Source organism: Chiloscyllium plagiosum, chromosome 36 (genome assembly GCF_004010195.1).
Source record: "Chiloscyllium plagiosum isolate BGI_BamShark_2017 chromosome 36, ASM401019v2, whole genome shotgun sequence".
Classification (NCBI taxonomy): Eukaryota; Metazoa; Chordata; class Chondrichthyes; order Orectolobiformes; family Hemiscylliidae; genus Chiloscyllium; species Chiloscyllium plagiosum.
In genome coordinates this window covers 12,090,631-12,107,933 of record NC_057745.1, presented here as the reverse complement: position 1 = coordinate 12,107,933, position 17,303 = coordinate 12,090,631, and the positions used below count along the sequence as shown (strand labels likewise).

Genomic DNA, 17,303 nt, shown 5'->3' with positions numbered 1-17,303 from the left:
GAGGAGTATGGATAGGATAAATTGACAAAGACTTTTCTCTGGGGTGGGGGAATCCAGAACTAGAGGGCATAGATTTAGGGTGAGAGGGGAAAGATATAAAAGAGACCTAAGGGGCAACTTTTTCACACAGAGGGTGGTACATGAATGGAATGAGCTGCCAGAGGAAGTGGTGAAGGCTGGTACAATTACAAAGTTTGCATGTTCTCCCCATGTCAGTGTGGATTTTCTCCAGGTGCTCCAGTTTCCTCCCACAATCCAAAAGTGTGCAGGTTAGGGTGAATTGTCCATACTAATATGCCCACATTAATCAGGGATGTGCAGGTTAGGTGCATTAGTCAGGGGTAAAATGCTGAAGAATGTGTCGGGGGTGGGTTGATCCTCGGAAGGTCGGTGTGGAGTTGAAGGGCCTGTTTTCACACTGTCGGGATTCTATGTTTATGTTTAGATCGGGGGTTTCAAGGCAAAGTGCCAATGTCAAAAATGTAGCTCAAAATCAAGTGAAGTTGGAGTGGCACCGATGATATGGGATGGGTTCAATACTTTGGTAAAGGAAGGTCTCAGGTCAGAAAAACAATGTGTGGAATCGGCTTGGTTGGAATTAAGAAGCAGCAAGGGGCAGGAGACATTGGTTGGAGTTATTCACCGATTACCAAACAGTAATATGGGGCATGGTATAAACCTGAAGATGAAAGAAGCCTGTAGCACAGCCTGCCATCATTCATTCATTCCTATTCTCTGCTTTCTGTCTGTTGATCAGTTCTTAATCCATGCCAGTCCATTGCCTCCCAGATAACGTCCTGTTAAAAACCGCTTGAAAATTCAAATATACTACATCCATTGACTTCATTTTTATCAATAGTCAACACAATGATCGAGGGAGACTTCAATCTGAGTAAACCACCTGAGTATCGAGGGTCTGGAGGACAAGTTCTGGGATGGTTTCGAGAGCAGCAAGTTGAAGAGCTAACTAGAGGACATACTATTTTGTATCTGGTGTGATGTAACAATAAAGAGATAAATAATAGTTGTGTTGTTAAAAATCGTTTCAGGATGAGTAACCACAATCTGATAGAATTTTACGTTATGCTTGAAAGGGAGTAATGTCAGCCTGAAGCAGAGGTATTACATTTGAATAAGGGAAATTACAAAAGTATAAGGCACAGGTTGGCTGATCGGGAATGGGAAAATATGTTGAAGTCATGACTGTTCATCAGCAACGGACTATCTTCAAAGCATAAATGCATGACCCACAACAACTATGCATTCATTTAAGCTGTAAAAACTCAACTAAGGTGAATGATCAGTGGCTGACAAAGGATAAAGGATAAGATTAAAAGAAAAGTGGTCAGAAATATAAATACATTTGAGTAGAGTTAGTTTTGGAATACGTAAAGAAGGAGCAATAAGTAAAGGAAGAATAGAATACATTTTAAATCTTGCAAAAAACATAACAATGGACTGTAAAAGCTTATGATTGTTATCAAAAACAAACTGCTTCACTAAGATGAATGAAGGTCCATTAAAATCAGACTCAGAAGAATTTATAATGAGGCACAGAAAAATGTTAAAGATCACACAGCAACAGGTTATAAACTGTTTGATCAGTCATGAGCGCGTTAAGTGGCAGGGAAGGCTCGACAGACTGAAAGGCCTCATCTAGTTCCGCCCCTGAATACACGATAGTAGGCAGAATCTGTGTTCCATACATACAGTTTTCAATACTACATGGCTAATTCAAAATTAGAATCACAGTGAAGTTATACTTCTGCGCATGCCAGGGTTGCCAATTTGAACTCAGAGGCAGAGCAGACACACTTGCCAATTGCAGCCCATCTGCTGATGTCTATCTCTCTCTCCCTCTCACCTATTTTGAGCCCAGTGATAAATACAATAGAGTCACCATCTCATCTGCTGCTCCTGTTGCCTTCGGGGTATATTAGATCAGTTTCTTGATGAATGCACATCAAACCAATGCCTGAGAGTTTGGAAACGTAACCATGTTGCTCTCTCCCTGCAGAAACACAGTGAAGCATGAATGTATTTATCTGATGAACCTCTAACCTTTCCTTTGCCTTCACTTAATATTCACAGACATTCTTCTGCCTTGGATAGAATGTTTGGCGTCTCAGTGACAGCAGCCGCATTCGTTTTTATAACAGTGCTGATGCCTGGCATCTGACCCACTGACTGTAACAAGATCCTCCTCAACATGCAGAGGCACAGGGTGCTCACTGGAACGCTGACTCCAGAGATCGGGAAATATATGATTAGGCAGGAGATATAGAAGGCTACAAAGTGTAACGTGTCATCACCCAGAGTGCGCTCGCCTCTTACTCTTGTGTGCTACGCTTTTAACAATCAGGACTAAGTATCCTGCAATAAATATAGACGTCACCAGGCAAGGAGCCATTATGTGAAGAGGTCATGTCCCTCGTGTCAATATAGTGTGAGCACCTAATCTATAAGTGAGTGATTGGCCACCTGGAGTCCCATCAACCTGTACAAAGTGGTTGCTGACGAGCTGAGGAATTTCACCCTGAAAGTTCAAGTCCCTGTATACAACTGAAACCTAATCTGACTGTATTAGAAAGACTTGCTGCTCCCCTTCTTTGTTGATGCCTAAACTGTGGTCACTTGGCCCAATCTGGCAGTCATTTTAACTCATTGGATGTGAGCACCAGTATTTATTGCCCATTAATTGCCCAGAGAGCAGTTAAGAGTCAACACACACAGGCCAGACCAGGTAAGGATGGCAGTTGTCTTCCCTAAAGGACATTAATGAACCAGATGGCTTTTCCCCTACAATTGTTTCATAGTCATCATTGGACTTTTAATGCCACCTTTGTTACTGGATTCAAACTTCACCATCAGCCATGGTGGGATTTGATCCTGGCTCCCCAGAACATTAGCTGAGTTTCTGGATTAATAAACTAGTGCTAATAGCACTCTAACAAAATGCAGAGAATTGACAAAATTCATTTGGAGTTTAAGGATAAGGGGTAGGCCATCTCGTCTTAGCTTTCTATTTCATTCATTCGTTGCTTTGTGTTCTCTCTAAGGGAGTTGAGAGTGTGATGCTGGAAAAGTACAGCCAGTCAGGCAGCATCCGAGGAGAAGGAGAATCGACATTTCAAACATTCCTAAATGAAGAGCTTATGCTCGAAACATTGACTCTCCTCCTCGCATGCTGCCTGAGCCGCTGTGTTTTTCCAGCACCACGCTCTCAACTCCGATCTCCAGCATCTGCAGTCCTCACTTTCTCTCTTAGGGAGTCTGATGAATGATATCCGAAATTTGGGCATTTTTCTCACATGGATTCAAGCTGATATGAAACTGAGTAGAGAAGATCCAGCCTCAGGAATAAAGGCAATCCTGCTGCCAACAAGGAAGACGATGAGAAATGTTTTCTCCCACGGAGTGGTGAGTTGGGGGAATTTTCTGCTGCAGAAAGCATTTGAGGCCAAAACATTGAATATTTTTGAGGATGATTAGATACAGGTCACAGGACTAAAGGAATCAAAGGGTGTGGGCGAAAGCGGGAACAGGTTGAGATAGAATGGCTGAGCAGGCACAAAGGGCCGAATGGCCTACTCCCTCTCTTTTTCTATGTTTCCTTGTTCCTATGGAACATTGCAAAACAAACATCTAATTGGCTAATGTGATTTAGGGGACTGTCCTTCTTCTATTGCCCTCTATCTTACTCCAGATCCAAGACAAAGTGAACGCCTCTTCAATTCCCTCTCAAATGCAGAATGGTAAACCACTCAGTTCGACTTGAGAGGCAGGCCATCCTAACCATCAGACACTAAATGTTCAGAATGTTCACATATCCTAACCAACAGCTAAAGATGGCCTCCCCACACTCCAGAATTGATAGTGCCCCAATTCGCCCAGAGATTTCAAAATCTCCTCCGTGCTGATTACAACGAGACCATCCTTTCACAGTCTTGGACATTTTCAATGTCTAACTGTCCATTTGATAGCAAGTTTTGAGAACATTTGTACCTCAGTTTGAGGTTCTGCATATAGGTTTGCTCACTGAGCTGGAACTTCCATTTTCAGATGTTTTGTCACCATGTTAGGTTCCCTAGGTTATCGAGTGCTGTCGATCATTAAGATAGTGGAATGCAGTCATCTGTGATCATCAGTTTTACCATGGGAGTCAAAATATATTCCACCCCATGTGGATAGGATGATGGTCTCCTTCCTTGTTGGCAGCAGAATTCCTTTTATTCCTGAGGCTGGTTCTTCTCTACTCGGTTTCATATCAGCTTGAATCCATGTGAGAAAAATGCCCAAACTTTGGATAACATTCATCAGACTCCCTTAGAGAGAGCGTGACATCTGCAGATGCTGGAGATCAGAGTCGAGAGTGTGGTGTTGGAAAAGCACAGCAGGTCAGGCAGCATCCGAGGTGCAGGAGAATCGGTGTTTCGAGCATAATCTCTTCATTTAGGAATGCTTGAAATGTTGATTCTTCTGCTCCTCAGATGCTGCCTGACTGGCTGTGCTTTTCCAGCATCACATTCTTGACAGATGGAGTTTAATTCAGATAAATGCGAGGTGCTGCATTTTGGGAAAGCAAATCTTAGCAGGACTTATACACTTAATGGTAAGGTCCCAGGGAGTGTTGCTGAACAAAGAGACCTTGGAGTGCAGGTTCATAGCTCATTGAAAGTGGAGTTGCAGGGAGATAGGATAGTGAAGAAGGCGTTTAGTATGCTTTCCTTTATTGGTCAGAGTATTGAGTACAGGAGTTGGGAGGTCATGTTGCGGCTGTACAGGACATTGGTTAGGCCACTGTTGGAATATTGCATGCAATTCTGGTCTCCTTCCTATCAGAAGGATGTAGTGAAACTTGAAACGGTTCAGAAAAGATTTACAAGGTTGTTGCCAGGGTTGGGGGATCTGAGCTACAGGGAGAGGCTGAACAGGCTGGGGCTGTTTTCCCTGGAGCATTGGAGGCTGAGGTGACCTTATAGAGGTTTACTAAATTATGAGGGGCATGCATAGGGTGAATATGCAAAGTCTTTTCCCTGGGGTGGGGGAGTCCAGAACTAGAGGGCATAGGTTTAGGGTGAGAGGAGAAAGACATAAAAGAGACCTACGGGGCAACGTTTTCACGCAGAGGGTGGTATGTGTATGGAATGAGCTGCCAGAGGATGTGGGGAGGCTGGTACAATTGCAACATTTAAGAGGCATTTGGATGGGTATATGAATAGGAAGGGTTTGGAGGGATATGGGCCGTGTGCTGGCAGGTGGGACTAGATTGGGTTGGGATATCTGGTTGGCATGGACGGGTTGGACCGAAGGGTCTGTTTCCATGCTGTACATTTCTATGATGCTATGACTCCCTTAGAGAGAACACAGAGCAACTTATGGGTTAAATAGGAAGATAAGACTAGAACATTTGGCAGTGCTCCCTTGGATTTGAGTTAAAGTACGGTCTACTTTATTTAAATTTCACTCGAACATCAGAGGCTGAGCGGGCGACCTGAAGTGAACAAAATTATGAGAGGCAGAGATAGAATGGAGTCTTTTTCCTCCGAATAGGAATGTCAATCACTAGGGAATGTGAGTTTAAGATAAAAGGGGATAAGTTTAAAGAAGATGTGAGAGGCAGGATTTTTACACAGAGGGTGGTAAATGTCTGGAAAGCACTACCAGAGTCGGTGGTGGAGGGGGATACTTTAGCAACATTTAAGAGGGATCTTGACAGATACATGAACAGGTAGGAAATAGAGGGATACAGACCAGATAGAGATAAAACATTTTTGGTTTAGAAGGGCATCATGTTTTGGTGGGTCAAAGGCCCTATTCCTTTGTCATGCTGTTCTTTATTCTTTGGATCTGCACGATCATCCTGTTCTCGAATTCAGGAATTAGAAAATCTTTATTTGCTACCATATCTGATCAGTAGCATTAATTTTTCTAAAGAGCGTTATGTATATATTTGGCTATATTTACTGCGGCTTGCGTCCTGAATAAAATATTATTTCTAATTTCTAGAGCAGCCATTGAAGCTCTTTCAGCATTATTGAAATCGAGTAAGTTTTTATTCATTTTCCTGTTCATTGTCCTTCCATACGTTTTGCTGTAAAATGATTTAAAATTTGAGGACATTTATGCTGTGTATCTGCATTTCTTGTTTGAAGAAATACCTGTTGTTTGTACATGTTTGAGGAAAATATTACTGGAATGTAAAATGGCAACAATATGATGCTATTACAATGTTTCTCATTGTTAGTTTAACATTGCTTGAATACAGTTCTGTTTTTCTACATAGAAGAGAATCCCTACAGTGTGGAAGCTGACCACTCAGCCCCCACTGACCCTGTGAACACCATCCCACCACTCCACCCCCTGTAACCCTGCATTCCCCATGGCTAATACACCTAGCCTGCATAATTTAACATGGCCAATCCACCTAACCTGCACATTTTTGGACAGTGGGATGAAACTAGAGCACCTGGAGGAAACCCACACAGAACGTGCAAACTCCACACAGACAGTTGCCTGAGGGTGGAATTGCACTCAGTTCCTAGGTGCTGTGAGGGAACAGTGCTGGTGACTGAGCCACCCCACATCTCTTTGCCTTATTTTGTGAGGATGTTACTGATCATGCCTTCCTGTCCTTTGACTGTGGGTCTAACATCATCATTCTGGTCTGTAATCTCACCAGCCCCTTCTCCTTCATTCTCATTCAACTAGTTCCCTTGGTGAAATTTGCTCTGCACAACCTTGCTGTTTCAGTTACCGACAAAGTGAAAATGACTGTACTTCAGATAACATTAATGAGATGCAAGTTTCAACGGGCTTTCCTCAGGTCTTAAAGATGTTGCATAAATTCAAAACAGAAATTGCTCCAATTTCCTCCCACTGTCCAAAGATGTGCAGGTCAGCTGAATTGGCCATGGTGTTCAGGGATGTGTAGGTTAGGTGCATTAGTCAGGGGTAAATGTAGGGGAATGGGTTACTCTTCGGAGGGTCAGTGTGGACTTGTTGGGCCGAAAGGCCTGTTTCCAAGCTGTAGGAATTCTTAAAAAAAAATTGCTGGAAAAGCTCAGCAGACCCGGCAGCATCTGTGGAGAGAAATCAGAGTTAATGTTTTGGGTCCAGTGACCTTTTCAGAACTGATGGTAGCAAGGAAAAGGGTGGTTTGACACACAAGATGGGATGCAGGGAGGGGGAGGAATAAGCAATGGCTGGAGTCCAAAGAGAGAGAAAAAAACAGTTGGACAGATAAAGGAATGAGTAAAAGGGAGGTGATGGCTTAGTGGTATCATTGCTAGACTGTTAATCCAGAGTTAAAAGGAGAAAGTGAGGTCTGCAGATGCTAGAGATCAGAACTGAAAATGTGTTGCTGGAAAAGCGCATCAGGTCAGGCAACATCCAAGGAGCAGAAAGAAGGATTCCTGAAGAAGGGCTTATGCCCAAAATGTTGATTCTCCTGCTCCTTGGATGCTGCCTGCCCTGCTGCACTTTTCCAGCAACACATTTTTCAGCTGTTAATCCAGAGATCCCAACAATACTCTGGGCACCCAGGTGCAAATCATACTACAGCCAATTCTGAAATTTGAATTCAGTTTAAAAAAAACTGGAATTAGGAGTCTCATGATGACCGTGAGTTCAATTGTCAATAGTTGGGAAAACTAAACTGGTTTACTAATGCCGTTTAGGGGGGGAAGCTGCTGCCTTTATCTGGTCTGGCCTACAGCAACATTTGGTGATTCTTAACAATTAGGGTCAGGCAATAAATGGCTGGCCCAGTCAGCGATGCCATCACCCTGTGAATTAAGTAGAAAAAAGGCAGACTGGGGGAATGAATAGCTGCTAATGGGGACTATTAGTGACTGACAATAGTATGTTGGGCAACCCATGTGATGCCAAGGCCTGGTGTGTGGGCACTGGGGGAAGGGCATGTGAGGAGGTGCCTCAAGCCTTAAAATTGTTGAGTTCAACATTGAGTCCAGAGGGTTGCAGGGACCCCGTGAGGAAAGTGTGGCTTGTGCTGAGCTTGGCTGGAGCACTGCAGCAAAAATAATTTTTTTTTTGCCTAAATTCAAGCTGTTTCCTAATCTTTCCATTTTTTGGGCCAGCCTTCTAATCTCACTAACCCATCCTGCAGCTTTGCTACTTATATCACTCGGAGAAATTGAGGACTGCAGATGCTGGAGATCAGGGTCGAAAAGTGTGATGCAGGAAAAGCACAGCCGGTCAGGTATAAGTAGCTCAGAAATGTCGACTCTCCTGCTCCTCGGATGCTGCCTGACCTGCTGTGCTTTTCCAGTGCCACACTTTTCGACTACTTATATCACTCTCTAATAGTAGCATTTTTATTGTTACCTCTACATTTCCATGATTTTAGTTTTTCCTTCCAACCACTATGTTTCTTCTGAACGTTCAATATTTGCTCACCTTTATGTGGCTGGGATGCATGAACAAGTTAGGATCTGTCAATTCTAGTCTAGGTGTAACATTTTTATAAAAGGATATTTGTTCGAAAAACAGTTCAAAGTATTGATTTTCAATGTTGAGGCTAGAAATGCAATAATTGTTGCTATTTTTACCACAAGAATAATTGTTGCAAGAATTGCATCACAACTTGAGAAGATTGGACCGTGGTACAGTAAGGTTACATAATGAAAGATTGTATTTATTGTGTGGTGTCTGAATTGGAGACAGAGCAGATTGAATCACACGTTGATTTGACATGTAGTTGCACCTTTATTCCACAGGGTGACACTGTTGTCCATTAGTGAGATGAAGAGCCAACATTGTGGTGTCAATCATGTGCCCTGGAGATCCACTATATACACAGATCTTATATTTACTATATAAATATTTATATATCTCATATGTGTCCTTTTTGTTCTATATTAGTTCATTAATATATGTGTGTTTGTATATATGTATACATTCTATATCTTCAGTTCTCAAATATAGTTCTTCAGTGCAATACAAAGATGTGCAGGTGGATTAACCATGGGAAATGCGGAGTTACAGGGATAGGGTGGGTGGTTTGGGTTTGGGCGACATGCTATTTGGAGGGTCAGTGCAGACTCAATGGGCTGAATGGCTTTGTGGTACCCTATAGGAATCCCAAGAATTTATTCTCTAATCAAAAACAGGTCCAACCACAGCACAGCAAGTCCCATTCTCTGGAGGGAGAGGAAGCAGATCCTAAATTCACTCAAACCGGAATGAGGATTTAGTGCCTGTGTTTTTGGGACCAATCTGTTACACTCTCACCAGCTGAGTGTGAGTTGCTGTGTCCTGAGGGTTCTAGTCTAGAGCTAGAGCTAATGATGACAGAAACCCCAGCTTCCTTTCCATCACGTGCTGACCCCTGTCTCTCTGTACGCACTGCTGACCATCAATGTATATTGGAACCATTTACAAATGATACTCTGTTGCATTATTAATACACCTTTCATGGCCATCAAGCTCTGGAGTGGGACAGGGATCTGGCTGGTGCGAGGGCTCAGTGGTTAGCACTGCTGCCTCACAACACCAGGGACCTGGGTTTGATTCCAGCCTCGGGTGACTGTCTGTGTGGAGTTTGCACGTTTTCCCCGTGTCTGCGTGGATTTCATCCGGGTGCTCTGGTTTCATCCCACAGTCCAAAAATGTGTAGGTCAGGTGAATTGGCCATGCTAAGTTGCCCGTGATGTTCAGGGATGTGTAGGTTAGGTGCATTGCTCAAGGTGGAATGGGTCTGGTTGGGTTAGCCTTTAGAGGGTTCTGTTGGGCTGAAGGGCCTGTATCCACACTGTGGGGATTGTGGGTCAGAGGTAGGGTCACTGCACCACAAGATCATAGAGTAATTTTCAGATTACATCTTGTCAATAAGCACCATGGTGCAAAGAAAAATCTGATTTCTTGTTTAAACTCTTTGTTTCAGAATGGAACTGCAGGAGGGCGGTGGACAATGGATACATCCACAGGCTCCTGAAGTTGTATCAGGATTGGCACCAACGAGATACACAGAACAAGTTCATCTCCATTCACAAAGCTCTGCTTAACTGCATTAAGAATATGACAAACATCCAGGCTGGGAAGAAAGCCTTTCTGCAGGCAGACGGCATGCGGGTCCTGCTCAGTGCCTCACAGGTGGGTAGCAGCATTGCTGAGAAAAGACCATCAAGCATCCTCACTGTTTAGTCAGCACTGTTTCAACTCAACAGGGACTTTAACCAAGATTGCTTCTTTAATTTGAACTGATTCGTTGAGAGCAGAACACTAGAGGTACTGTGAGGGAGACACTGCTGTTACATGGGGGGATCTGGACAGTGGATTTGTGAGGTAGAGTGATGTTAGGGTACCACATACACTGAGGCGAAAGTGAGGCCTGCAGATGCTGGAGATTAGAGTCGAGAGTGTGGGGCTGGAGAAGCACAGCTGGTCAGGCAGCATCTGAGGAGCAGGAGAATTGACATTTTGGGCAAAAGCCCTTCATCAGGAATTGCCCGAAATGATGCTTTTCCTGCTCCTCGGATGCTGCCTGACCTGCTGTGTTTTTCCAGCACCATACCCTCTATTACACTGGTTAATCAAGGTCATGCCTTCGCAACGTAGTCACCCTCAGGTTAAACTCATCACCAACTGTCTCTCCCACTCTACTGAAAGAGCAGCACTTTGGGAATATGGAGACTTTACTAACATTACAACAATCTGACTGCAACGTGGTAGGTGGTGTCCCTACAATAAAAAGATCTTCCATCTTACTGGAGAATCAAAAGTTCACTGATGTCACTTAGGGAAGGAAGATGCCGTTCTTACTGGGTCTAACTTACCTGTGACTCCAGACCCACAGAGGGTAGTTGACTCTTAACTACCCTCTGGAATAATTCGGGATGGGCAATAACTGCTGCCTAGCCAGCGACTCCCTCATCACATGAATGAATTAAGAGAAAAGGCTGGATTGTTGTTTTCTTGTTTCTCCTCATAACTATTAATAATTAATATTTATAGCCATGAGGACAGGCCATCAGCTCATGACAGGATACGTAAGAGTCGAAATGAAAATGATTGTTGTTAAAACACAGGGGCTTAGCAGGAGCGAAAAATGTACCTTCTTTCCAAAAGCAGTATTGAAGGGGAACGCATGTCTCCATGGCGATAACGCGTTGGATTTTCAGCATTCTGGAGTGATTGCACTGGTTTCTTCCTTCTCTAGGCTTATGGCAGTAGTCCAGGCCTACAGCCCGTGATCAAGTTGGCAACACAAGTCATGCGGAAGTGTCACCCCAAACAGCCTCTTCCTTTGTTAACAGTTAGAAGTTGCTATTCATTTTTACTCCCGAACGCAGCGGACTCGCAGCCACTGGCCTGTCCCAGTATGTTTCCTCAAGGTGAGATCCTATTGACCTGCCTGCATTTCTGTTGATGAAAGGACACGTTTTGCTGACACGTTGCAGCCATCAGACAGGTGCAATCTCCATAGTAACACCTCTACCAATCAGAGTCCAATAGTCAACCAATCAGCTCTTTACTTTCCTACAATATAAATGTTGGTTTTGCCCCTTGACATTTTATTCTTGCTAATTGCCCTGATGAGTGCAGGACAAGAAACTTTGACAAAATGCATCTCTTTTCAGCCACATTCAGGTTTTATGCTGTCAAGGGACAATTCTGATTACTTTCATTTGGTTTTGCATTTATAAATATCACAAGATTATAACACCATTGAGAATGAGCAGGAGTTGGCCAATCAACCACTTGAACCCATCATAGCTGATCTCACAGTGGCCTTAACTTAATTGTCTTGCCTGTTGCCTAAAACCCTTGACTCTAGTGAGTTTTGAGAAGATCTGTAGCTCAGGTTAAGGTTTTGGATGTAGGTTTGCTCACTGAGCTGGAAGGTCCAGAATGCAGCAGAGGCTGGGTCATTGAATATATTTAAGGTTGAGTTAGACGTATTTTAATTGACAAGAGAGTCAAGGGTTCGGATTGTTCGCCGGGCTGGAAGGTTCATTTTCAGACGTTTCGTCACCATACTAGGTACCATCTTCAATGAGCTTCCAGACGAAGCACTAGTGGTGCAGCCCACTTTCTATTTATATATTTGAGTCACCAATGGCATCACCAACCTGAGGAAACTCAAACATATAAATAGAAAGTGGGCTGCACCACTAGTGCTTCATTTGGAGGCTCACTGAAGATGTTACCGTGTATGGTGATGAAATATCTGAAAACGAACCTTCCAGCTCAGCAAACAATCTGAACCCTTGACTCTCTCGTCAATTAAAATATGTCTAACTCAACCTTAAATATATTCAATGACCCAGCCTCTGCTGCATTCTGGGGAACAGACTTCCAAAATGTAAAGATTCTCTGAGAGATGTCTTTCTTCCTCATCTCCACCTTAAATGGAAGACCCCTCATTTTTATACCATGGCCCTTTGTTCTACTTTCCCCCACTTGGGGAATTATTTCTCAGTGAGCAGGTTATCACCCCTCAGAATCTTCGATGAATCAATAAGGTTACTTCTCACTCTTCCAAATGAGTTTAGGCCCAATGTGCTCGGCCATTGCAGGAGATAATACTACCATCATCCACTCTGTGAAGATGTCAGCAAATGCTGGAGGCCATGAATGTGCAGAAAAAAGAGGAAATCCAAAGTTTCCATCAAAAGAAACCTTGCTCCTCCACAATGACAATGCTAGCTTAGATGGAAAGCTTCTACAGATCACTGATTTGATATGTATCTATGCTGTCACTGTCACCATCAAAAAAATGAACAATTTCTGCCTTGTTCAGAGCTACAACTAGGTTTCTAACGGTTACCAAATCATAATCACTGCTAAACAACTTCTCCAGGCTTGAGAATCTAATCTTATAACAGCAGAATGTCATAGAGTCAGAGAGTCATAGAGATGTTCAGCATTGAAACAGACCCTTCGATCCAACTCGCCCATGCCAACCAGATATGTAATCTAGTCCCATTTGCTAGCACTTGGCCCATATCACTCTAAATCCTTCCTATTCATATACCCATCCAGATGCCTTTTAAATGTTGTAATTGTACCAGCCTCCACCACTTCCTCTGGCAGCTCATTCCATACACGTACATCAGCCTCTGTGTGAAAAAGTTGACCTTTCGGTCCATTTGAAATTTTTCCCCCCTCACCCTAAATGTGTGCCCTCTAGTTCTGGACTCCCCCAACACATGGAAATTCTCTACAAAGATAAATAAATAAATTGATTTTTGAAATACTTCCTCATGGTTTGATGCTGTAAGGACAGCCCTTAGTTTAGGTGATACTATTTGTAAGCCTGTACGATACACTCTATGTTGACCTATAGCATAATTTTACAGGATTATATGTCAGACCACATTATAGATAACTGTGTATCATGGACCCAGTCTTTTGTTGCTGAAATCCAAGTAGATGTGTCAATGTCAATGAGTAGGACATTCTTTAACAGATCAATGAATGTCTCAGCACCAAATGCAAAAAACAATATTGTTACATACCAGACCAAACCCCTCCCCCTCAAAATATTTTAAGAAAATAGCCTGGACTCCAAAGTTTTCTTATTTTTCAAGGCAAGTGTAACGCGTTATGTTCTGGATGTAAGTCGATTGGTCAGACTACCAATCTTGAAGCAAAACACATTTTATTCATACACTACAATTAAAATGTAAAACAAATTTCAAGGCAAGTGTAACGCGTTATGTTCTGGATGTAAGTCGATTGGTCAGACTACCAATCTTGAAGCAAAACACATTTTATTCATACACTACAATTAAAATGTAAAACAAAAGAAAAATTGGAAAACTTAACTGAATAATAGATTATTTAACTACTAAACAGCAACTGTAATAATATAGTAACATCTTATCAACACACCCTTGGCAAAGTCAAAGTCAGTAAGATATATTATCTCACATGCAATTCTCCATTCCAGGAGGAAAGGACATCAAGAGAAAACTCTGAGAGAGGGAGATCTCTAATGTTTTGCTGTAGCAGGGGGAATTGTATAGCAGCTTCCAAACCCCAACAACTATTGAAAGCTAAACCAAAATCTTGCTTCTGTCGGAGCTTAACCGCACCCATTCGGGCTGCCTCTATTGTTCCAACTTTTAAAAACACCAAGCCCTCACAAGCAGTTTACTTTATTGGCCACCTCTATCTCAACCTCTCTTCAAAAACAAATCAGGACAAAATATACCTCCTACAGCCATAGTGTCTTCACAGTATCAATGATAAGAATTATACAACTGTCAACTAAAGTAAAATCTCTAGATGACAGTAAACAAGGATAATGACTCATAATATACTCATTATTATCTAAATTATGAAGATAAGTGTCGAGGATTGGGCTAACAGAGCTGTGTGTTTGTATAGAGGTCATTGCAATGAAAGAAGATGATGAAGAACAGGATGATGAAGACAACATTGAGAATGAAGAACCAGTGTGTAATGAAGATGTAAGTAATTGTAATGAAGTGAAGGCAGTAGAAAAAGGCAAAACTATCATTGGGTTTAAGTATAAGTGCAGCTGGCTGATATATTATATTAATAACTTACATCTTCTAAAATGCAGCTCAAGATATTGAAATCGAAATGTTGTACGTCAGACAAAGTGTTAATAAGTAAAAGTGGGGAAGATTAAATGGGAACCAAAGGAATAGTCAAAGAGAATTATTTTGAGGAAGTCTTAAAGATATAGGCTTGAGGTGACAGACTGGTGGAGGCTGCACAGGGAGATCCATGGGGTAAAAGTCTCAGAACTAAAGGACAAAGAGACCTTGGAGTGCAGGTTCATAGCTCCTTGAAAGTGAAGTCACAGGTAGATAGGATAGTGAAGAAGGCATTTGGTATGCTTTCCTTTATTGGTCAGAGTATTAAGTACAGGAGTTGGGAGGTCATGTTGCAGCTGTACAGGACATTGGTTAGGCCACTGTTGGAATATTGCGTGCAATTCTGGTCTCCTTCCTATCGGAAAGATGTTGTGAAACTTGAAAGGGTTCAGAAAAGATTTACAAGGATGTTGCCAGGGTTGGAAGATTTTGCTCTAGGGAGAGGCTGAACAGGCTGGGGCTGTTTTCCCCGAAAAGTTGGAGGCTGAGGGGTGACCTTATAGAGGTTTACAAAATTATGAGGGGCAGAGGGCATAGGTTTAGGGTGAGAGGGGAAAGGTATAAAAGAGACCTAAGGGGCAATATTTTCACACAGAGAGTGGTATGTGTATGGAATGAGCTGCCCAAGGAAGTGGTGGAGGCTGGTACAATTGCAACATTTAAGAGGCCTTTGGATGGGTATATGAATAGGAAGGGTTAGGAGGGATATGGGATGGGTGCTGGCAGGTGGGACTAGATTGGGTTGGGATATCTGGTCGGCATGGACGGGTTGGACCGAAGGGTCTGTTTCCGTGCTGTACATCTCTTTGACTCTATGACTGACTACCAATGATTGGGTGTAGATGAGAACTATTCCATTGTTAGGGGAACAGAGGTTGTCTGTGGAAATACAAAACAAGAAGTCATAAGAATCAATCATGAAGCTGTGGGCATGTGTATATGTAGCCTGTATCTGGAGTCAGGGGTTTGAGGTGACCGCAGAAGCAAAGATCCCACCCGATGGATTTTGAGTTGATTCACACCTCTATGATGGATTTAGAGACAAGAGATTTTGATTTTGGACCAATTCAACTTTGTTAAGTGACGCATGTCATGAGATGGGAAATTAGACAAGAATTTAAAGTCAATTTATTAAGCATGGGGACTTGATAGAATTATCATTCTATTGTTCCTGAATCCTTTCCCCTCCCTATCACTGTGACGTCTTTGCACCCCCTACTCACACTTTATACACGTCTTGATTCAGCCTGTTGTACACTCCCATTATTTCCCCACTTCAGGCAACTCCGTATTCAGCATCTAAACCCCACACTCTGGTATTCTCACTTAAATCCCCACCTCTTCCCTTTTCACTCTCAGGATCCTCCCTGATCTTTATCTGAGAAATTGTGCATTGTACTAATATATTTCTGAAATATCCCAAACCCGCTCATTTACAGCAGTATTCATAAATGCAGGCACACGTCATGGCAACTGCAAAGAGAAATGAATGGTGGGAGTGGGAAATGCCACGTGAAATGACATTTAAAGGGATGGGCACCTTTAAAAGGCAGTACCACAAGGTTAGGAGAAAATGAAGATTGCAGATGCTGGAGATCAGAGTTGAGAGTGTGGTGCTGGAAAAGCAAGGCATAAGCCCTCCATCAGGAATGATGCCCGAAACGTCGATTCTCCTGCTCCTCGGATGCCGCGTGATCCCCAGTATCACAAGGTTAGCTGAGAATCTGGAAAACTGGAAAGCTTCAATGTATTCATTATCTGCCTCTTCTAGGCAGAAGGTACATGGGTTTGCAAACACAAACTAATGGGAAATAAATCGCATATGAAAACTTGAAGTCACAGCTCACTCATTCTGTGCATGTTTGGAGCAGATGTGTGCTGAGTGTGGTATTTGCTGAAAGGGCTCATGCCCGAAACATCGATTCTCCTGCACCTTGGATGCTGCCTGACCTGCTGCGCTTTTCCAGCAACACATTTTCAGTTCTGATCTCCAGCATCTGCAGTCCTCACTTTCTCCTGAGTGTGGTATTTCCCCAGATGACCACTCCTGGCACTATGTGGTATCTGCCACCTCTTACCAATGTGTGGTACTGGGTCAGTGATGTACCAGTTAGCTCACTGTCACCTGAGCTCCTTGCTTTGTGTTGGGCTGAGCTGATGATTACTGGTGAGGATACACCACTGTAGAATATCAGCCGAAGGGGTCCTCTCCTTAGGTCATAAGAAGATTTGTCAGATGATTGCAATAAGCACAACTGGATTTGGTCAGGCAGAATTATTAAGACCTTCAGGAGCAGGTACAGATCCATTTTACCCCTTAGAAATTAAGATCCGATCTCTTTGTCTCTACCTATGCACAGACTGCGTGTGACCCCAGTAAGATGGAATAAATGGGGAGAGGAACTATAACCTGCACCAAGGCCAGAAAGAACAACGACAGATCGACTCCTGACCCAAGCACAGTGATGTCTCACAGCACAGAGTGATACACGATCATCCCGCACCCCCACTTCAGGGACCCCACCTCCCACAGTGACAGGGACCCCACCCCCAAAGTCCACAGGGATCCCATCCCCAAAGTAAAGCCCCCACCGTGACCCAATACCCATCCAACAGTGACCCCCCACAGTGACCACACCCCCACAGGGACCCCAACCCCACAGTAACCCACCCCATAGTAAACCCCCACAGTGACCCCATACAGTGACCCGA

At 43.1% G+C, this 17,303-nt stretch overlaps 1 protein-coding gene across 1 annotated transcript in view; it reads left to right on the top strand.

Moving 5' to 3' along the window:
- The window catches only part of LOC122540843 (cytosolic carboxypeptidase 4-like), a 244,133-nt gene that overhangs the window by 24,861 nt on the left and 201,969 nt on the right, over positions 1-17,303 (top strand). The window contains exons 6-9 of the mRNA XM_043677060.1: positions 6,010-6,047; positions 9,905-10,113; positions 11,180-11,354; positions 14,356-14,438. Coding sequence (XP_043532995.1) covers positions 6,010-6,047; positions 9,905-10,113; positions 11,180-11,354; positions 14,356-14,438 — 505 coding nt within the window. The remainder of the gene's footprint in view (positions 1-6,009; positions 6,048-9,904; positions 10,114-11,179; positions 11,355-14,355; positions 14,439-17,303) is intronic.